The sequence below is a fragment of the Cicer arietinum genome, chromosome 4 (assembly GCF_000331145.2).
Source record: "Cicer arietinum cultivar CDC Frontier isolate Library 1 chromosome 4, Cicar.CDCFrontier_v2.0, whole genome shotgun sequence".
Taxonomy (NCBI): Eukaryota; Viridiplantae; Streptophyta; class Magnoliopsida; order Fabales; family Fabaceae; genus Cicer; species Cicer arietinum.
In genome coordinates this window covers 58,196,881-58,220,007 of record NC_021163.2, presented here as the reverse complement: position 1 = coordinate 58,220,007, position 23,127 = coordinate 58,196,881, and the positions used below count along the sequence as shown (strand labels likewise).

Here is a 23,127-nt window from a genome sequence, read left to right as displayed (position 1 = left end):
CTTTCAAGCACATTAATAAAAAATCTCTTTTTTTTTTCTTCTCTTTTTTAAGCACACATTTATTTTAAAAAACAATTGATATTCATATTTAATAATAAGGAGAAATAAGTATATTTAAGTTAATATTAATTTTGCATAATTAATTATAGATAACCGTTTTTAACGGATGATGCATGGTGTTCATACCTTCCATAATCCACTCCCAACTGAAAATTTAATTTCAAATACCATTTTTTTTATTTTTTTTAAAGTTTCTCAATATTTTCTCTATTTTAAAATAAATTTTGTTGGTGACTTCATTCAATTTTAAAAACACTCGAAATTTTAAGCGGCGACACACATAATCAATTAAAAAAGTCTCATGATTTTTTCTTTTAATATTATCTATATATGATTGTGCGGTTAAAATTTATCTTTTTGACACTCTCATTATAAAACTTCATTTATTTAATATACTCCTTTTATATATATATATATATATAACTTCTGTATATTTTTTAAGTTCTTCAATTATGTATTAACTTTAGTAGAAAATCACCGTTAGGGTCATCGAAACTTCAACGGTACTATAAAGTACTGGCAAGTTTCAGTAATTTAAACCAACTGGATATGAATAGAGATGAACTTTTAGAGATTTCCACGTCAAATTATTAGTGAACGCATAAAAATACAATTTGTCAATATCATGGCTATCGCGGTTACATTAATTTAATAGTTAGATATGGTGGACTGTATGCTCTTGAGTGTATATCTTTTTTTTTTTTTGAAATTTTATTTTTAAACATGAATAATTTTAATTTATTATGGTTTTCCCATAAAGGATCGTATACCACATTTAACCATGGAAAATTTTTCCGATCACTTGAAAAATAATGTAGATATGAATGAAATTTTACATATCGAATCACCTTATAGTCATCTCCAATAGAATCATAGCCAAATCCATGATGTTGAACCTCACAAATTACATAATGTGGTAGAGACTCAACTGGACTAGGAGGAATGACCTTAAATTCGTCAATAGCTGGATTCCACAATACAACTCTTGAACTAATGCCTTCATCATAGAGACAAAGAATACCATTAATACCAGAACCTAAAATATTAATATCACGATCATCCTTTTGAAATGGGGGCGGCCAATCTAATTTCACTTTACTATTCAACCTCTCACCAGAACACAAATGCAACACACAATGACTTTCGAAATCTAGCACCATATGCTTTAAAAGGAGGCATGTATCATCGTAATAGGAATGATTTTTTAGGATGAAATTTTTGCGATATATGTTCATGAAATTAGGGTTTTCAAATAAGATTGCCCATGATTTGTGTACGCATTTAAACCGATACAAAGATTTAAGAGGCAATTTTGACATAATAGAGAAAACAAGATCATTAGGTATATGGTTGCTAACCTTCTCATTTGACATAGCCATGGATTTCTAAGTTTTCTCAAAGTTACTCCAAACCAGTTTTGCTTTCAATTGTAGCAAAGTGGGTAATGAGATCAATACAACAGGCAAAACAAAAGCAAAACCTACTAAGGTTTTTAAATGATAAAATCTATGTTCCATTCAAAATGTCTTTTGGTTTTGCATTTATTTAATAAATAATTACACGTTGACTAAATTGAGTGTTAATTATAAAGATACCAAAATATATATTAAAAGTTATTTAATTGACACGTTGTAATACTCCATTTTTGTTTGGCCATTTAAAAAATTTCAAAAAGTAGTATGTCGTAATAATGTCTTTAATTTTATATATTTACGATCACATTTTATTGTACTAAAAATTTTTCAAAAAAAAAACATCAAAATTAAACTCATAAATCTATTCCAATAATTGAATTCATAACCCCAAAGCTCAATATTTCATTAGCAAGCAAAAAGTTTAATTTCCATTACCCCAATGTTCCATTAGTAACGTAAAGGCCCAATCTTTATTGGTAACATAAAAGACCACGACCATTGACATCCCAAAAATTCAATAATCATTAACACCCCAACCAAAAGCCCAACACCAATTGGCAGCCAAAAACCAAATATTCATTAACATTGAAATCTCACGTTTTCATTATCCATGGACACCTAACACCAAGGATCTACAAAACACTCCATAAGCCCGATATTTGTTGGCATCCAAAAGTCCAATGTCCATTGGCAATTCATAGCCAAACTTTTATTGGCACTACAACCCAATTTTCACTATCCATCGGCACTACAAAAATCTAGGATTCACCAGCAAACCAAAAATTCCAATATCTATTGGCATCCAAATCTCATTACCTATTAGGTAACGATCATTTACATGTATATCGATCCACGCATCGATAATCAATCTAAAGATGATCATTTATATTTTTGTCTATCAACACATTGGTAATCAATCCGTAGACGATCATTTACATTCCCGTCGATATACGTATCGGTAATTAATCCAAAGACGATCATCTATATTTTTCCGATCTACCAGTAACCAATCTGGAGACGATCATTTACATTTTTGTCAATCTACACATCAGTAACCAAACTGAAGGTCATTTACCTTCTTGTCGATCTACGCATCAATAACCAATTTGAATACGATCATTTATATTTTTATCGATCTACCCATGGGTAACCAATCAAAAGACGGTAATTTACCTTCTCGTCGAGCTACGCATCAGTAACCAATCTGAAGACAATCATCTATATTTTTATCGATCTACGTACAAGTAACCAATCTGAAGATAGTCATTTACATTTTTGTCGATCTACGCATCGGTAACCAATTAATAGACAAATATTGATCTACGCACCAGTCTGGGGACGATCATTTATATTTTTGTTGATCTACGCATTAACCAACTCGAAGACGATCATTTTCATTCCTATTGATCTACGCACCAACCATAAATCTGAAGACGATAAATTCCATTCATAATTCGATAACCATTCTGAAAACGATAATTTTCATTTCTATTGATCTACGCACCAACAATAAATCTGAAGACAATAATTTTCATTCATAATTCGATGATCAATCCGCTTTCGCATTATCAATTTATCTGTTTTCACATTATACTCGTCTTTGCATTATTCTCATAACTTTTAATTTTCTTGCGTCTACATTGTGTTTGTTTTCTCATTTTACAATTTTCACATTCACAATTTGACGGATAAAATTCGGATCTTTATATTTACTTATCTTTTACAATGATAATATAAAAACATCGTAATTCATATTTTCTAGTAAAATATAATTAAATAGGTGCAGCTGTAGTACCCCAACTTTGTCTGACCATTTAAAAATTTCAAAAAATAATATCATAATAATGTTTTTAATTTTGTATATTTACGATCATATTTTATTGTACTAAAAAACTTTCAAACAATCAAAATTAAACTCAAATCTATTCCAATAATTGAACACACATTCTCATTGATGTTTTAACAAAGTGTTCAATTTACATCATAAAAATATTAAAATAAATAAATAAAACGTAATAATAACTAACAAACAAATAAAAATAATGTTTTTGGTAGAAATAGTACAAGCTTCCTTCATCCACATTTTAAGCTTTCATGTTTCTCTCCTTTTGAATCTTCACCAACTTTGCACTCCATCAAAAAGTAGAAGTCTCATCTTCTCCAACTTTGCACTCCACAAAAAAGTAGAAGTCTCATATTCACTTGTCACTCTATAACTTAGGCAAAAAAATAGAAAAATATGAACTCAATTTATCTTGTGGACGCAACGATTTATCCTTGTAGCCTATAAATTGAAAACCAAATTTTGGTTTGAAGGAGAATTTTATTTTCCTAAAAAATTAGAATAGAGGAAATAGAGTTCTTCTTTGCTTCAAAGATCAACAAAGAAAACCATCATCTTCTTAAAATGTAGAGAGTTAGAGAGAGCATGAGCCACACATCACCACCTTCATCATCCTTTGCAAATCCCTTAGGAAACCATCATCAAATCGACCTCCGCAAACAGAAAAAACAAAGAATGTTCAGTCAAGAACATTCTTGTTTTGAAATCTGACTTTTTTCAACAATCTGACACATGACAGTTGGACCCTTTCCAACGGCTAAATGAGTTGTCATCTACCTTCCTGAAGCCTATAAAAGTAACCCCTAGCTCAAGAAAAATAGGAGCTTCAAGAGCAAAGCAATACATCATTTACGTATACTTACATCCTTGAAAGCTTCTCAATCACAAACAAAAGTTTCGGTTCTGTTTTCTTCTTCAAATATAAGAATCATTCTACTGAATTCTTTTGTCAAGAATCTATTCTCAAACACGAGTTGAGCCTACTCAGATTCTACCAATCTCTTTAAATCATCACTTTGTAACTCAAGACTATAGTGTTAAATATAGTTTAAGTAGTATGTAGAAAATCCTTGTATGGTTAAAAGGTGAAGTGTAAAAATCCTCTAAAACGTTTGATAGGTGACCTGATTGAATTATGTTGTGGGTGGAAATGAATTGTCTTGTAATAGATCAAGGTTGACCTGAACTAATTGTGTAAAACCAAGAACGTGGTAAAATCAAGAATGTTCTCCGTTTGAACAATTAGTGGAAAATCTCATGATTGTGAGGACTGGACATAACCCGGATTGGGTGATCCAGGATAAATATCTACATGATATCTCTTCTCTTATCTCTATTTACTTTCAGTCTTTTTGATTATCAAGTTAAATTGTTGATTTTTACTAACCATAAACGTTCTTCATTTCTGTTTTGAGAACCAAGAACGTTCCTAGTTTTCTGTTTTCACAACCAAGATCAATCTTGAGTTATTTTCTTAAGTTTTTAACATGAAACTTTAAAAAGGTGAAATCACAATTCAAACTCTCATTTTCTTGTGATTGACATTGTTACTTCAGTTAATATGAGGAGTGATTTGATATCACATTTATTTTGAAGATGAAAAATGTCAAATCATGCATAGAAAAAAATTTATCAATGGTAAATGAAAGTAATTAATTTTATTTGATCTTGCAAAAAGAACATGACCTTATTTTTTGTTTTAATTGAAATATAATAATGAGAAGTATATGCATTACCTGGAGAAAATAGATTTGAGAGAAAATGAGGTTTATTGTTTCACAATTTTCAATCTCAAACTTTTTCCATTAAAGGATGATGATGAGATGAATCTAGCAAAGAAAACAAAAAAAAAATGATCTCCTTGTAACCTATGTACTTAAAAGATTTGTGAGCTTTTTCTATTTTGTAAATCTCTCCTAAGGTAGCACTATGATTTTGAATATGGTTCCTAAAGCGATGGATTTCATTTTGGAATATTGCCAACAATAATAAGAAAACTATAAGAAGTAATACTAATTTTCAAAAGAAATTAAATCATAGGTGAAACCTTCATGGTAACCAAATAGATAGCACTATGTTTTATTCAAACCCAATCTCAAACTAGCTTTATGTTTTATTCAAACCCAAGTTTATTATCAAAATAATAATAATCTTTTAATAAAATTGGATTGGTCAAGATACACATTTTGTCATTCTTAGTTTAAAATGCATGAGTTGTGACAACTCTCTGATCTTAAACATTTACAACTAAATTCAACAAACAACCAAACATACTCATCAAAATCAATTTGTCAATCCCATAGTCTTTTTCCTTTATCAAATCAACAATCTTTTTTAACCAAATTCAAATTTATGCAACAAAACGTATTTCTTTAAAAATAATAAACACATCCACGTTTTTTACCCAAGAATTACATAACTTTGATTTCTTTATCGCATTAGGAGATATGTAGGAGCAAGATCATACTTTTGTCAAACACAATAATAAAAATCTCTTTTTTTTTTCTTCTCTTTTTTAAGCACACATTTATTTTAAAAAACAATTGATATTCATATTTAATAATAAGGAGAAATAAGTATATTTAAGTTAATATTAATTTTGCATAATTAATTATAGATAACCGTTTTTAACGGATGATGCATGGTGTTCATACCTTCCATAATCCACTCCCAACTGAAAATTTAATTTCAAATACCATTTTTTTTATTTTTTTTAAAGTTTCTCAATATTTTCTCTATTTTAAAATAAATTTTGTTGGTGACTTCATTCAATTTTAAAAACACTCGAAATTTTAAGCGGCGACACACATAATCAATTAAAAAAGTCTCATGATTTTTTCTTTCAATATTATCTATATATGATTGTGCGGTTAAAATTTATCTTTTTGACACTCTCATTATAAAACTTCATTTATTTAATATACTCCTTTTATATATATATATATATATAACTTCTGTATATTTTTTAAGTTCTTCAATTATGTATTAACTTTAGTAGAAAATCACCGTTAGGGTCATCGAAACTTCAACGGTACTAAAGTACCGCCGCAAGTTTCAGTAATTTAAACCAACTGGATATGAATAGAGATGAACTTTTAGAGATTTCCACGTCAAATTATTAGTGAACGCATAAAAATACAATTTGTCAATATCATGGCTATCGCGGTTACATTAATTTAATAGTTAGATATGGTGGACTGTATGCTCTTGAGTGTATATCTTTTTTTTTTTGAAATTTTATTTTTAAACATGAATAATTTTAATTTATTATGGTTTTCCCATAAAGGATCGTATACCACATTTAACCATGGAAAATTTTTCCGATCACTTGAAAAATAATGTAGATATGAATGAAATTTTACATATCGAATCACCTTATAGTCATCTCCAATAGAATCATAGCCAAATCCATGATGTTGAACCTCACAAATTACATAATGTGGTAGAGACTCAACTGGACTAGGAGGAATGACCTTAAATTCGTCAATAGCTGGATTCCACAATACAACTCTTGAACTAATGCCTTCATCATAGAGACAAAGAATACCATTAATACCAGAACCTAAAATATTAATATCACGATCATCCTTTTGAAATGGGGGCGGCCAATCTAATTTCACTTTACTATTCAACCTCTCACCAGAACACAAATGCAACACACAATGACTTTCGAAATCTAGCACCATATGCTTTAAAAGGAGGCATGTATCATCGTAATAGGAATGATTTTTTAGGATGAAATTTTTGCGATATATGTTCATGAAATTAGGGTTTTCAAATAAGATTGCCCATGATTTGTGTACGCATTTAAACCGATACAAAGATTTAAGAGGCAATTTTGACATAATAGAGAAAACAAGATCATTAGGTATATGGTTGCTAACCTTCTCATTTGACATAGCCATGGATTTCTAAGTTTTCTCAAAGTTACTCCAAACCAGTATATAACTTCTGTGTATTTTTTAAGTTCTTCAATTATGTATTAACTTTAGTAGAAAATCACCGTTAGGGTCATCGAAACTTCAACGGTACTAAAGTACTGCCGCAAGTTTCAGTAATTTAAACCAACTGGATATGAATAGAGATGAACTTTTAGAGATTTCCACGTCAAATTATTAGTGAACGCATAAAAATACAATTTGTCAATATCATGGCTATCGCGGTATACTCAATCTCATAAATGATAAATTTATCTTATATATAATAATGATTTTGAAATTTTTATCGGTGAAAATTTGCTTTATGTATGATAGTGCAATCTCATCAATGATAATTTAACTCATGTATAATAATAATTCAACATGTTTTGTGTTCAATTCATTAGTGAAAACTTATTTTGTGAAGGATAATTTATTTTGAAATTTTTATAATTAAGAATTTGTCATGTGTGAGATAGTTCAATCTTATAAGTTATAATTTATTATGTGTATGATAATTATTTTAAAATATTTACGGGTGAGAACTTGTGTCGTGTATGATAATTCAAGCTTATCTGCAACAATTTGTTCCACATGTGATAATTATTTTCAAATTTTTATCAATAAAAATTTGTATCGTGTATGATAATTCAATCTTATCAGTGATAAATTTATCTCATGTATGATAATCAAAGTCGTCTTAAACATTTAGAGACCATATTTTAATCTTAAAAATTGAACTCTTAATTAAAAAAAAATATATTATTTTAATAAATAAATAAATAAATAAAAGGTAAAATAAATTTAGTCCCTAAATATTTTTATATATTTTTAGTTTCTATTTTGAGAGGTTCTTTTTTTTTTTTTTGTAAATAAAGGATATTTTTAGTACCTAAAAAAGTCTCTATAAAATAAAAGTAGAGACTAAAAGTGGATACAAAAAATTTAAAGACTAAACTTAAAAAGTCGTAATTTTATAGGTTTAAAATTATATTTAATAAAAAAAATTACTCTTATTTTATTATATTATAAAAGTAAAAATAAAAATTGAGACCCCTCACCAATTGAGAGCCTTATGATCTTGGGTTGCTACCTGATGATTATGATTTTATAATTTTGATAAATTAAAAGACTATTGTAATATTATCTTAAATTCAAGAATTAAAATTACTATTTCTTCTCTAGGAAAATCCTTTAAAAAAAATTATAAAAAAAGAAGTGTTTTATGAATAGTGCATGTAAGTACAATAGGTAGGGTGTGTAACTCAAAATCAATATTTGGTTCATGTGAGCAAACCGGATGCAAGGTTAAGGTTAATTAACTTATTAAATTCAAGTGATTAATGAATTTTAACTAAAGACGTAGTTTGAGAAAAATTAAGTTAAATTTTAAGTGCAATAGTTATCGGCAATGATGGATTCGAAAAACTATTATCTTGTGACCGAAAAATAATGTACAAATTACTTTGAAAACTTACCATAAATATTGCATTCTTTGTCTCACAATGAAATTATTTATTTTCTACACAAATTAATTAGAGAGTACTGAAAACAAAATAAGTTATCATATAAATTACTTTATTCAATTTAGAAATAATGACACATTTATTTATTTTATACACAAATTAATTAGAGAATATAATTAGAAACAAAATAATTATCCGTAAAATTTAGTTCAATGGACAAAAGTCGATATTATTAGGTTGAATATCATGTTTATAAGTTTAAACTTGAAACCTTACAGTTTGTCTGCAAATTTTTTTAACGTTTTATCTACGGAACAACAAAAGAAAAACAAAATACTTAATATCACATTGAAAATTAAAATCAAAACTCATTTTAAGTTTTGTTTTACAAATATGTTGCTCATTATGATACTAAGAAAATATTTTCTAAAAGAAAAAAGACAGACAAAATATTACATTATTGTGAAAATTATATTCCTGATTTTAAAAATTAAATAATTAATTAATATACTATTTATATGTATGTAGATAATATTCAAGGAAGAGAGAGGTCGAGGCCTTTGCTCGCCCCTCCTTTAGATCTGTCCCTCATTTTTAGTTAGCCTTTCCTTATTACACGGTTGAATTATGCATTATTATAGTCCATTCTCCTCAAAACTAGAGTTAAAAAAAACTGAATGTCACCTTAATTTGCTGTGGGTATTTACATTAAGAGATATTAATAGAGATTTTCTCAAAGCCAAAACCGTGTGTTATCAAGGAATTCCTCAAGCTCGAGAAGCTGAATGATTAATACTGTGGGTAGATATTAATTAGTTGGGGAGTTGAATATCAACATAGTTACTGTAAAATTGGATCGCAATCTAATTGTTAATAGTATTGGGAAAAATATCCTCCTTATTTTTTACCTTCAGATTATCCTTAACAGTTGTCCGAGACCTTTATAAAAAAATAGTTGTAAGATTATGGATATTTAAATAGTTTTATTCATAGGAAAGCAAATTTCTTTTATGGAAATTTTTTGCTCATAGTTTATCTAAGGCGTCAAGATACTATGCTAACCATCACATTTTTTTATTTGATTCTTGTGTATCATTGAACATGTTTTAATTGAAACGATATGAGATCAGTAAAAAAAAATAGATATTAAGATGCTTTTATACCACCTATTTATGTAGTTATATTTCCACTCTTTATCTTCATATTTTTTTTCTTGAGTTTAATTTTCCCAAAGATATTCAAACACCTATAATTACTTCCCTAAAGTCATATACAAAACCTTAGAAAATGAAAGGAAAAAAAAATTAAAGCACAAGAGTGAGCCCAGTTAATCCATCTAATACGCATTTTACTTTAGTAGAAAGTTTATGTCTAATGTTGTTATTAGGTCTCATTTCCTGTATCAGAATGTTAATAGCGTAACATTAATATTGATCTATCTAACCTAAATTAATTACATCACTATATTCCTTTCAACCATTCCTAAAGCTAGGTATACATGTGTTCCAAATAAACATCTTGAAGCCAATTGAATATGCAGCTCAGATGTCTAAATGATCCTGCCATCTTTTACGCATACCTAGAAGAATGTCAACATCTGACAAAAATCTGAGTTATATCTGACTGCCTGCCTAGGTGAATCTGAGTGCAAAGATGACAAATGATAGCCTATTGAAATAGTTCTGGAAATGACCACATTATGAACCTTGCAAAAATGTCAGACTCTAGAAACTCAATATGAGCAGCCCGGCCGATTAGAGAGTCTAAATTCTTGCCATAAGCAGTGGCATCAAAATTGATATCACAACGCATAAACACTCTATGTTCAGAGGGATTGGCACGGATTTGGTCCAAACAATCATTCAGCATCTCTAGGAACACTCTGCTCTTCTTTGAATTGTCATGTGAAGCAGCTTGGCATGATTCTATTCTAGCAGAATGGTAGGGCACATAACCATCCTGAAAAAAACATGATCAGTGAGAAGATTTTTCTATTAAAAAAATTGAATAAAAGTAGACATGCAGAAGAAAAGAGAAAAATGGGGCAAAACAGGAAGAAAACAAACAGGGTTCACTTTACTAACTTAGAAATAATGCATTATCGTACAAACTTCAATAGGAAAGGTACCAATTTAGTTTGTAAAATAAAAAACCATTTTATTTTTTCATGTTTAATTACAAAAAAAAATATCACTTTATTTGTACGCCTCTTTTTTCGAACTTCTGTAAGGAAATAAGTGAAAACAATAAAAAATATTATTTTACTGTCTCTTGTATAAAACTAAGTATACAGGCAATAAAGTGAAAACACTGTTACATTTTACTATTAAAAGTAAAAAATATATATAAATCATTATCTCAAACCAAGCAAGTCCTAAATATTTCAACATTTCAAAATCTTACTTCTTTTGAAAACAATTTCGAAATCTCATCTGTCAGCATAAAGTGGTGCCAAAGAAATAAAAATGCATGAAAAGCTTGTTTGTTTGTTAGGATTCTAATATGCACCCTGAAAATATTTTGTAAAATATAATGTTTATCTAATAGAAGATTGAGCTTCACATGCATAAGTAAATAGACAGAATCCATAGGTTATGTTTCAGTTCTAAAGACCCGTATTAAAGACCAGACCCTAACATACAATCGTTGCTAATAATGCAAATAAGTAAATGGCATTTCTGTAAATGATTTAATAGTCACAAGACTAGGGAAAACCTGAGGGGAAGATAGCAAAATTATATGCCTAAAATGCTCCAGGGTCTTGTGCTGAAAAAGGAAGAAATGAAAATAACCATGTTAGACTTAGGACCTCAGCAAATTAAACTTCACATAATATATGAATGATCAATGCCTTTGATTAAAAAACAGTCCTCTTTGAGACTTCACAGCAAAGGAACCCTCAACTTTCAATTTCACAAACTAAACCCCACAACTATGGACACTGTTAGCTGCATCCATTCAGTTGCATGATTTGTACCAAAAACAGCCATTTGACATCAGCACAATAACTTCTGAAACATAATTCAAAACATAGTGCTGGTTGCCAAAATTGAAAGTTGAGGGAGCACATCCATTTTTTCTTTTTGTTTATGTATGATGATGCATTCACATGGAAATTTGAAAAGATTAAAACTAATTCACTTTTAACATTTCTTGAGAAAGTTGTCAGTGGGTTGGAAGAAGTCATTGTGTGGACCAATTGATCATATTTTGCAGATTCCAAAACAAAATCAACATTATTTTATGTTTTCAAATACAGTCAAATATTATTTGAATGCATTATTAATGACTTGGATTCAACATCCAAATCGATATGCAAGATAAAGCATAATAATTGCTTATAATATTACAGTGTACTCTGCAAGAACAATCACATATCAAAATGAAACTGTTCAATAAAAATTAAATAAAGTCTTCGAGCTTATGCTCGCCATTTGATCCCACAATCTGTGGAACACCTTCCTTACCTTACAAAGTTTATAGAGAAATGTATTTTGAATATCGGGATCATCAGTGAAGGTGAGCTGATGAATGCACTGTGTGCCTTTTACTTTCTTCAAAAGCCATAACCCAGAATTAAACAGTGAGTTTGAACTGTAAAGATATCCCAAGTGAGGACCAGACACTGAAACATATGTATGTAAGTATCTTAGAAATGGCTCCATCATGCTCTCTGCAACATAGGAAAAAAGTTAACACCAAATTTCAAATAGATGAACAAATTCAATTCTAAGGGTATGACCTACCAGCTATAGCTGTTCGTATAATGAGGTTCCCAATAGAATGTCCAACGAAACTCAGTCTAATATCTCCCAAATTTCCATTTCTTGACACTTTATCCATTTTCATTTTAACAAAGGAAATAACTTCCTCAGCAAGCCTTTGTCCCATTTCTCTGAAGTCGCCAAATGTTTTATCTTCATTAGCCTTTGACATCAGAACTTCTACCTTGGGATCTATCAAAAGCCATTGATTTCGAATAAGTCGTAGATCCAGATGATGCCCCTACAACATGTTTCAGAGACAAAGAATAAGCATTTAACCAACTTTCAACAAAAAGATGGTGTGTTGTGTTTGTGTGAGAGAGAGAGAGAGAGATGAATTTTCTATGCTGTTCTTTGTTGCAATTCTCTACGTAGCCCTCCCCAAGCCTACATACAAAGGAAGAGTCGTGTTGACAATTAACGTAAGTTATTTTTTTGAATCTTAATGATATGAACAATACGGTTTTGTTAATAATAGATATTTGGCTATTTTAGGTGTTGCTTCTTTGGTGACTCCTTTATCATTGTTTACATTTTGTGGATGTCTACATCATACTACATAAAACTGATTCAGTGTTGCCGATAACGGACGGCAGAATATGGCGGAAGGCCAAAAATCTGCCATATAAACACGCCGTTGCGGACTATGGCACCGCCTAGGCGAGCATTTCTTCACAAATTTCCTATGGCGGTTGTCCAAAATTCCGCCATGCCATGGCCGCCATTTAACAACACTGAACTGATTTCATATGTAACTATTTCTTTGGCTTTGCCTCATTAGTATAGGATTACATTAGGCAAGGGCTTTGATCCTATGGGATTTTCGTCAATGTCTTTCAGGTGGATGGTGAAATAATTGCCTGCGAGTGCCATGTGGTTTTGTTCTTACGCATGTGCATATGGTCTATGGATTGCCCAAGTTGTAGTTATGTTATCTTTTGCTCTAACACATTAGGACCTACCTTAATATTTCCCAACTCCTCCTTATATATACCCCTTGGCTTGTCCATATTAGTCTTTAAACAACTTTCTGTTGAAGTCCTCTGCCATTTTGTTTAGGATTTGGGAGGAGAGAGCTTTGAGGGGAAAGGAAAAAGCAAGGAAGGACAGTCCCTTGCATTGGGCTTTATTTTTCTCCATAGGACTGAAATCCTCCAATTTGGGGGATCTCACAAAATGAATTGGGAGAGGACTTTGGACTGAAATCCCCCAATTTGGGGGATCTCACAAATTTGCAAGAGCTGCTGCAAAGGCAGCAGCGGATATTGAAAAGAAGCAAGTTAGTCAACATTTTCATGAATAATATTGGCAAAGAAGTTAATGAAATTAGTAGTCGTTTAAAATTCGTAATATTGGGAATTTGGCACACTTACAAGCTAGAAAATCTATGGAAATAGATGACACCATGATTGACAGGTGAAGTGCATTAAAGACAGAGCAAATTTTGGTTATGGAATGAGATATTAGGTAATGATGGAAGGATTATTATGCCCATGGTTGCAATTTTCTAGCTTCATCAGACTGAGAGGCCAAAACTGGCCCAAGGATGTTTTCATTCTTATTATTGTGCTCCCCAAGCCTTCATGGTCAGACTATGGACATTTTGTTTACCAGCTTCTTGAGAAAAAAAGGTCAACCACTTGTACATTTTGGCTTGATCTATTTTGACAACGTGACAGATAAATTTAACAATACTGAGACATACACAGAGCAAGCATGTTAGCATATTTACAAAATTCCATGTATGCAGAACTTACCTGAAACCCATGCACAAAGACAACAATCTTCAGCACACGAGCATTACTTTGTGGGGAAGATTCCTGGTTTGTGGTGTCTAAGTTGAACTCAGCTTGAAAATTAAGTGAATTTGCAAGTATGACATGTCTCAGGTATGAATTATCACTGATTGTGCGTCGCGGTGCATTCATCACACGTTCAACAATCACAATTGGTATACGTGAAGGATCTCCAAACATTTGCATGTCTTGAATTGATTGATTGTTAATCTACAAAAATGTAATCCATTAATAGGTCATATGTAAATGTTAAACAGGAGCTAGGGGTCCACATAAGTTGATAACTACCCTCATTTGTGCAATGCTCCTTCGATGAAGTTCAGCACGTGTAGCTGCAGTCTGAAGAGGCTGTATGATTTAAGAATAAAAGTAATTCAGTTTTTAATAATATGCAAAAAAAAAGTATTATCACAAGTTCCTTCTCCAAGCAACTTGCCTAACATTAAAAATATAGAACATAAAATAACTCACCTCATCAGGTAACTTCCATAAACTGGAAACTCTTCTGTGTACCCCACGATAGGAAGACTCATCGCTCCCACTATTTATATAATGATGAGGCATCTCTACCTTAGAGTACACCATCCATATCGACCATTCTGCTTTCCTATCCTTAGCCCAAGTAACATGCAAAAATTCTAGAATCTTTGTTTTGTTATCTCTGGAAACAAATACAGATCAGCAATCAAACATCGAAAGATAATGACGGTTCATGATGCATGCTCATGTATAGGTGATGAAAGGGGTCACAAATTATAATTGTCAGGCAGTTAACTGGAACACTGTCATTTTTATTAATGTCAGCATGTGGAATTGTGAATGCAGATTTATCGTTACATGCATTCAGCAGAAATATCATCTTAAAGCAAGTAAAGAAAATATTTCTGAATGAGAGAAAATAAGTCAATGATATCATTTAGCTGCCCCAAGAAAATGTTCCATTATAGCACAAAAGGACTATTCGGACCAAGAGGTTGGAATAAACCTCTCAAGAAAACTATTATCATACTACTATAAATATTATTAAAAAATTTATAGGAAACAAAAGAAGAAACGTTGAATTAGGTTTGGAGATGAAAGACACATTTTGTTGAATTTAATGATATACATGATCAAAAGCTAACCTATGGAATTTTAAAAATATGTTCCACAAATACAACAATTGGTCTCCCACTGAATGGCAACAGTCCAATAGCTCGCTCTTTGACAAGGAATGAAGCTTTTCCGCAGTCAGAAGATCCACAGCGGCATTTTCTCTCTATAAAACAAAACAATAGAATTATTAAAAAAGCAAAAATAGAAAGAATAAAAAAATATAAATATAAATATATATATATATATATTATATGTATATATATTTTATATATATACACACACATATATAAATTAAGAAATAAAATAGTAACACCAAGAATAAAAGTAAGGACCTCAAGACCATTTTGGGGATTTCCTTGTACTGAAATTTCAACATCTGTTGCAAACTGATTTGCTTGAACAACAGAATTTAATATTTCTACATTGTTCAATTTTGACAGAAACTCTGAAAGTTCGATAGTCTGACCAACTGCTTTGCTAAGTTTTTGTAACTCTTCAAGTAATATATCACGGGCTGTTAATAATGCCTTAAGAAGCATTACATCTTTCAAATCTACAGAGGCAACTTCACCCAAGCCCTGGTTAGTCACATAAAGCATGAGTTAACACCTGAAAAGAAATGTCTAAACAACAAACATATAAATAAGAATCTAATCTGTGGTTATCAGAATATGAAAATAAACATCTGCAAACTTCCAGTAAAAACACTTTTTTGAACGATTTTCATCCCATTTTCAATGCTGCCACAAAGTTTTTCAGTGTCTACGTCTAGAAGCTAAGTTCTATTTATCCCAACATTGCCACACTATTCATTTTTACAAAAGTATATTTTGGCATGAAACTATTTAATGTGTTATTATTCCACATTTAAAACAAAAGATTACTTACAAAGTAACACTATTTTGCATAAAATATTTATCATCTGCAACATATACTACAGGTTAAGAGAATTCTCAAGTTAGAACGTAGAAAAACCATAATAGAAGCACAAAACAGAAAGCTTAGCAACGATGAACTTTCCAGAAAACTGTTAGACTATTATTATTTAGTGAATATTATATTATATAGTTTTAATGCCAGTAAAGTACCTTTATAATTGCTTTCGATTTTATTCTCTAAGTATTCATCGTGAGGACAAGGTGATAGTTTAGGGAGGGGGGGAGTATTGTTAGACTATTATTATTTAATAGCATGTTATTATTATAAGAAGGGAATAAGAAACTGACCAAGTCAGTTTTGGTAACTGCCATGGCAGTTTATTTATGTGTATAGGGTAGTTATTTTATGTATAAAATAAGGGAAAATCATAGGAGGTGGGTTATCTTGGCATTTGTATTGATTTGGGGGCTTATACGGCAGAGAGTTCTGGATCTCTCAAATATCTAGAGAATATAATTGTAATTTTTATTTTACGGCAATATGCCAGTTGGTTTTTATCAAAAACATGCAGTAAACATATGCATATATATAGTGAATACACACAGAGATCAACTTTCCTCCTAGGACTGGGATCATGCAAATCTGGACCTAGTAAGAAAGACAGCACTGGCATAAATTTGCATGAGTATCAAACAAAATGTCAGATTCCTAGAAGCCTAGTGTATAAATCAGGTAAAGAATGCAAACAAGAAATACTTCAAAGAACAATTTGCAGTAAATATTATGAAGAAAGCCAAAATGATCAACACTTAAACATTGATTTCCAGAAAGAAACATTCAATGTTTAGAGCATACATGGTTCAACGTGTCATAACTTTTATCTACGATGACCTCAGCATTGCGAGAATTGCTGAAACAGAGAATATGAACATGTTACTCTATGTAATCAAACATGCATAGATAAAGTTGCAAGCAAATATGCTCTAATGAACATTTTAAAAGTAACAAAAATAGTAACATGAAGATCTAATTGATTCATACGAAAAATTAGATGTGACAAACCTGGGTACCTTCAATGCAGATGGGTAAGAGGCTGCTCTCAGCAAACTCACATGTACACTGACATCAACAAGAACAGCATGAAAAGCATCAAAATGTACAGGACAATATGAATGCAGTCCTAAAAGAGCTTTAGGAGGAATTCGGAATTCATGGACAGCAGCAAGATAAGCATCCAGAGAAGCTTGCAAGTCGGCACTGTAGATGGTGAACTCCACTCAGTTTAGAGATTTCACTAAGGATATATCAACCAGAAAGGAACAACCATGTCTTTTTGATCCATATTAATAAGCCAATAAGTATAATACTTTAATTACTCACCTATTTTCAACCGTGGGAGTATACATAAGCTCAAACTTCAAAATTACAGCAGTTGTAGGTAAACCCTGAAATTTAGAATCACATAACATAGTTGATTATTTGGAAAAGAGAATCCAAGAGAGAGTGATGGAAATTAGAATGAGAGAAAGAACTAGAACTCTCTGAACACCTATGTTGTCAATCACGGATAGCAGCGCGGAGCACCCAACCCCAAAAATGGGATAACAGGATCGCAAAGAGCAGGATGACCGCTATTGTGAAGACCAAATACAGTATACAAGCTAAACATAAAATACAAACAATAGACAAAACTACTAAAAATTAGCAAGTAATAATCTTCTTTCGTTATACCTCCTTTCTCCTTTCGTAACCTTCTCACAAAAATCACAAGTAACAACCCTCTTGTCATCAATATCCACCAAAGAATTCCACCAGAGGAAAGTGGAAGAAGAAGAAAAACAGACAAAGAAGAAGAAAAACAGAGGAAGAAGACTTGAAGAAGAAAAATGAGAAAAAGAACAAAAACAGAGGAAGAATAACGAGAAGGGTTGCAGCAGTTAACTGGAGGAGCAGAAGAAGAAAGGTCAGGAAATAATAAAATTACAGGGATTTGGGTGCAAAAAGACTCAAATATCCTCAATGAAATTAAAAAAAAATCAACAAAACCAGTCAAAACAGAGTAGTGGATCATGGATCCGGGTCAGGGTGTGACGCATCAGCGTGTTGGGGCGTTATCCGAGGTCGAGTTCGCCGCAACCAGTGACGGAGGTTTCACGGCCAGACGCGCCGCTATTGACAACAGAGCTTAACACTGAATCTGTTATTATCAGTGTTGCCAATAGTGCACTATAGTGGAGTGGAGCAGCTCCTGGCCGCTACAAAACATGCAGTAGCAGAGCAGTTTAGAGCAGCAGCTATAGATGTCAAAACAGTGGCCGTCGCAGCCACTATAGCGGAGCAGTTTACTGTTATCTTTTGCCAATGCTGTCATGTTTGGGGTTTAATGTGGGAGCTGGTAAGTAATTTCTAACCACAACTTGTGACCTTTGTTATTAGAATCCTTTGCATTTTTATAAGGCTTATTTTTGGTGGTTAGATAATATAAGCCCTTGTTTATGATATGGCTTGCATTTAGTAGGTTAGAGGCCTTTGCTTTGTTAACAACCCTTTACACAGTTTTCACAACAATACAAAGTCACATGTATTACACATTTTGAAATTGTATATATTTAACTGTATGTTGTAATCGTGAATTTCTTGTGATGAAGCCTTATTAGGTTTAGAAATCCTTACCTTACAAGTCGATTTTTCTGAGGTTGAGTCAGGTCCCAAGTCAATATTCTAAGATCGTATCATATTCGATCCTAGAGGTCTACCTACTAGATAACTTAGCACCCAATATACAATTGCCATCTCATAATACTTCCTTTCCCCTCAATATGCACTAGAATTAAAAGAAAATAAGAGAGATCTTTACCTTAAATCTACTAAGAGATAAATTAAACGAGACCATCATACATAAATGAATATCCTGCCTAGCATATTTTATTCGAAAAGGTTGTGTTGAGAAACTGTTGTCTATATCATCAATTCTCCAAATACCATATATACTGCCAGGACCCAGATCAGGAGCTGTAAAACAGAAAATTTTCTATCACGTCAGTTATATGTAGGAGCATAAAAGAATACATGAAGTACATATGGGAAAAAACTCAAGTACCACATTCAATAGAGATAAGGTCTAGATGAGTTTATAAAGAGAGACACCTCTTACCTTACAAGCCATTTTCGTAAAGATGAGTTAGGCTCAATATAAAAACATAATGTGGTATCATAGCCTATCAATCAGGCATGGCAACCCACTATTTTTACATCCACACACCAAGTTCAGTAGTGTTGGGCGTGACGGAGTGTATTGGGAAAAATTCAAGTACCACATTGAATAGAGATAAGGCCCGAAATGAATTTATAAAGAGGGGCACCCCTCACCTTACAAATTGGTTTTGTAAGGATAACTTGCACTCATTATGAAAATCTAATATGGTATTGGAGCCTATCTATCAGATCACCCACCATTTTTATATCCTTCATCGCTTAACAAATATGTCCCTCTCGTGATCGAGACATTCAACACATAAGTTTAACACTTCAGTTCCTTCCATTCCATTGTGATTTTGTGAAGAAAAAATTAGGTCTTTGCAGAGAAGAGAGAGGGAATGTTCCTTTCCCTTCCTATATAATTTGAAACTTACAAAATCCAAATATGGGATGTGGGAACTAATGTTGTCGGTTTCAGATAGCGGCGCAGAGCGCCAGACCCTAAAAATGGGATAGCGGGACGACTGCTATTGCAAAAGCTAAAAAACAGTATATAAACGAAACCTAAAATACAAACAGTATATAAAAATATTCTAAAAAAATAGCAAAATACACAATTAAAGGGGTAATCATACTCAATAACCAAAATCCAACATCAAAATCGAGTTCTAATAGTAATTGTAATCAACAAAATAGAGAACAGAGCAAACAAAACAAGAATGAAAACAATAGAGCAAGAACATAACGATGTTGAACAAAGCAAGAACGGAACAAAATGATGTTGAACAGAGCAAGAAAAGAACGAAAACGACAGAGCAAGAACAAATCAGAGGAAGAATGAAAATGGTTTCTTTTACACGATGCTGAACCAACCCCTTAGTGGGTTTATAATAATAAAAAATTAAGGCTTTAAGTGTGTGCGTAGTGACCTAGATACCCTTAATGAAAAGAAAAAAAAAACTTATGTTTTTGAAAGGTCCAATAGTGGGTCGGGATGGGATAGCAGGATTCACGGCCGGGAGCGCTGCTACCGGTGAACGCGTTTTCCCAGTCGGTGGCGTTGCGGCCAGCCCCTCCACCGCACCAGGATAGCGGAATTGCACGGGACCGTGTTTGGATTGACAACATAGGTGAGAACTAGTTCCCCTTCTCCTCATTTCCCTTCTATTCCCCCATTTACATCAGTGTTGCCAATCATTGATCACAGCAAAAAGCGGTTTGTTCCCACTACTCAACAGTGTTATAGCGCCGCTGTTGCCGCTATTTGAGAACAATTTTACTAAACAGCGTATCACGGAACAATAGCAATTTGCTTAAATTCCGGTATATGCTATAGCGCCGCTATTTAAGAACACTGATTTATATGTCATCCAAATACAATGTAAACTACAAAGTATTCGAATTGCATGAGGGAAATCCTCTCGGCTCATGGTAATATTCGAAGCATTGCAAAATTCTATACCACAAATTTAGGAATTTCCTAAACACAAAACATGTTTTTCCATAATATGATTATGAAGAGCAATAAAAGATAATGTCATACGTCAAGGATATTTACAGTAGTCAAAAGTAACAGAACATGATTTTCCAAAATAATAAATGTGATAAAATTCATGTTTTTGTTCACAGACCCAATGGGTCGCCAAAAAAGGAAATGAAAGTTCCACCGCCAAGCAACTCCACTTTCCTATAGTTAAACTATCAACCCACCAAGGATATTATAAACAAAACATACTACAAATATGATACAAATTAGAATTGAGACATGTTGAACAAAGGGATGTTGTTCTGCGGCTTCTGCCAATAATACAACATTAACGAACTCGGTCTTTTCAGCACAAAATATCATCCATATGACAGAAGAACCCATGTAATAACGTGTATCAAAGACAAATAAATTCCAATAAAATTTCACAATCTAAAACAGACTATCAATTGTATAGACAAAATATTAAGCCTAAATGCCAGAGACAAAATAGACATAAATATCCAAAAAAATATCTTACAACATCAAATAGAATGATTTCAAAATTTCTATGGAAAGCAATAGCTACGGCAAAAGAAAATACATTACCCAGTTTCCTCAAGAACCTGATTAATTTAGGATAAATTACCTTCATATTGAACAACTCTAGCTGGAATTCCAAAAGACATATTTTCATTGTCCTCCCATCTTATAGTAACTTTAAGTTGATACCATCTATATAAAACAAAACATGCATATCAGAGTTAACCAAGGCTTTACAAAAAAATTAAAAAGAAGAAAATAGAAAAGGATGAGTACCCCTGATGAAAAAGGTCAAGATTGTGAAACCTATGAATGTAGATTGAAATCTCCTGCACAGCTTCAAACATGGCCACCGGCCTGACCTTCAAAGAGTGTGGCATTACATCAGGTAGTCACTCTACTTCCCAACTTCAAAATTTCAAACCAACAAATAATCCTTGTTACTTATGGCAGAATCGTATGAAATAATAACCCATCAAAATCCGCTTTTCTCCTTTCTCTTAAGTCATAATAAGCAGCAAGTGTAAGTCCTTTTCAGTTCAGATCTTATCCAAACTATCACATGTCGCTAATGATTGATCTAATTAACCATCTGTGAAATGAAACACTGGATTGTAACTTCTAAATTCACTCTCAGCACCCAACAAAGTCAACAGCAAATAAACATAATAACAGCACACGATCAAAAATGAAATTGTAACTGAAAATAATTGATCAAAGGCATTGATAAATTTTGAAAAGTATCAACTGCAGCACATTCACATGCACGCATAATACATGTCATATACAATTGGACACACGAACAACATTTAGTAAAATTAACAAATACCAGGGTCGGCCCGAGGGTCTAAAGCAACCACTTTAGGCCTCCATGAAAAACAAAAATTTTACTTAATGGCCTCAAAAAACAAATTTACTTAATAAAAAGGTATCAGATTTTAATATTTTTAAAATTAAAACATATAAATCTTTTCTAAATAACATTGTCTCAACAATATTAAATTAATTGAAAAATAAATATTACATGACATCACTTATATTAATTTAGTGATGTCAAGTTAAAATTTAGAAAATTCACTTTATGCCCCTCATATTAAAACTAGCTTTAGGCTTTCACATGTGTTGGGCCGACCCTACAAATGCATACACATATTATACATTATACATATACAATACTTGTTCAATCCAATGGCATTTCCATAATTTAGAAGTCAAAACTGCAGTTACTTGTTTCTTATATCAGAGTAATGGAACAGAGTACATTTTACATAATTTGACGAGTAACATTTAAAAATAAAAATAAAATTGAAAAGAAACTAAAATAAGGTCAATTTTACGTTGAAAGGGTTTAGCAACTTACTAACATATCAATAAGTAATTTGAGATTGTTCTGTCAAAAAATAAAAATAAAAAAAGTAATTCGAGGTTGCAAAATTAAGCTCATAAAATAAGAGAAACAAGTTGAATTAAATGAACTGAATGTAGCACGTTTTTCCGCACAAAATGACTTCACAAAACGAATTTGCAGTAATAATTTGCTAACAAAGCTTGAATAGAAACGAGAAAAGGTGAAAGAATTTGTAGAGAGATGGAAGGTGAAACCTGAAATTGAGAAAGTGGATATCAATGTAGTTGCTAGGGTTTGTAGTTTACGTGAATGATGATTTCGGATGCTTAGAGCATCTA

At 31.8% G+C, this 23,127-nt stretch overlaps 3 protein-coding genes across 5 annotated transcripts; all 3 read right to left on the bottom strand.

Annotated features, from left to right (window-relative positions):
• Positions 1-546: 546 nt before the first annotated feature.
• On the bottom strand, positions 547-1,439 carry LOC101495987 (putative F-box protein At3g16210). Its single transcript, XM_012715192.3, has 2 exons — positions 909-1,439; positions 547-576 (listed from the first exon to the last, which is right to left on the bottom strand). The coding sequence occupies exons 1-2, from the start codon at positions 1,437-1,439 to the stop codon at positions 547-549; spliced, it is 561 nt and encodes a 186-aa protein (XP_012570646.2).
• Positions 1,440-6,494: 5,055 nt separating this feature from the next.
• On the bottom strand, positions 6,495-7,215 carry LOC140920122 (putative F-box protein At3g16210). The gene has a single exon (XM_073367451.1). It carries the CDS (start codon positions 7,161-7,163, stop codon positions 6,495-6,497), a length of 669 nt encoding a protein of 222 aa, XP_073223552.1. The 5' UTR covers positions 7,164-7,215.
• A 2,813-nt stretch (positions 7,216-10,028) lies between these two features.
• On the bottom strand, positions 10,029-23,123 carry LOC101497745 (uncharacterized). Of its 3 annotated transcripts, XM_004498393.4 has the most exons (16): positions 23,044-23,123; positions 21,718-22,033; positions 21,548-21,633; positions 19,093-19,247; positions 17,616-17,680; positions 17,298-17,492; positions 17,091-17,145; positions 15,689-15,934; positions 15,386-15,519; positions 14,733-14,922; positions 14,550-14,609; positions 14,223-14,471; positions 12,448-12,706; positions 12,169-12,374; positions 11,417-11,467; positions 10,029-10,660 (listed from the first exon to the last, which is right to left on the bottom strand). In XM_004498393.4, the coding sequence occupies exons 2-16, from the start codon at positions 21,819-21,821 to the stop codon at positions 10,370-10,372; spliced, it is 2,346 nt and encodes a 781-aa protein (XP_004498450.1). In that variant the 5' UTR covers positions 21,822-22,033; positions 23,044-23,123; the 3' UTR covers positions 10,029-10,369. The 3 variants fall into 3 exon arrangements, with proteins under 3 accessions (XP_004498450.1, XP_004498451.1, XP_027189567.1); XM_004498394.4 differs by lacking the exon at positions 17,091-17,145 and having other exon boundaries at positions 17,306-17,492; XM_027333766.2 differs by lacking the exons at positions 19,093-19,247; positions 21,548-21,633; positions 21,718-22,033; positions 23,044-23,123 and adding an exon at positions 17,967-19,068.
• Between the last annotated feature and the right edge of the window lie 4 nt (positions 23,124-23,127).

Coding starts and splice junctions, on each gene's coding strand:
- LOC140920122 (XM_073367451.1), bottom strand. CDS start 7,163: ATGTCAAAATTGCCTCTTAAATCTTTGTATCGGTTTAAATGCGTACAC.
- LOC101495987 (XM_012715192.3), bottom strand. CDS start 1,439: ATGGCTATGTCAAATGAGAAGGTTAGCAACCATATACCTAATGATCTT. Junction 577..908: donor CTATTGGAGATGACTATAAG/GTGATTCGATAT, acceptor GAAACTTGCCAG/TACTTTATAGTACCGTTGAA.
- LOC101497745 (XM_004498393.4), bottom strand. CDS start 21,821: ATGCCACACTCTTTGAAGGTCAGGCCGGTGGCCATGTTTGAAGCTGTG. Junction 14,472..14,549: donor GGAGCATTGCACAAATGAGG/GTAGTTATCAAC, acceptor ACATTTTTGTAG/ATTAACAATCAATCAATTCA. Junction 11,468..12,168: donor TTCTCTATAAACTTTGTAAG/GTAAGGAAGGTG, acceptor TTCCTTTTTCAG/CACAAGACCCTGGAGCATTT.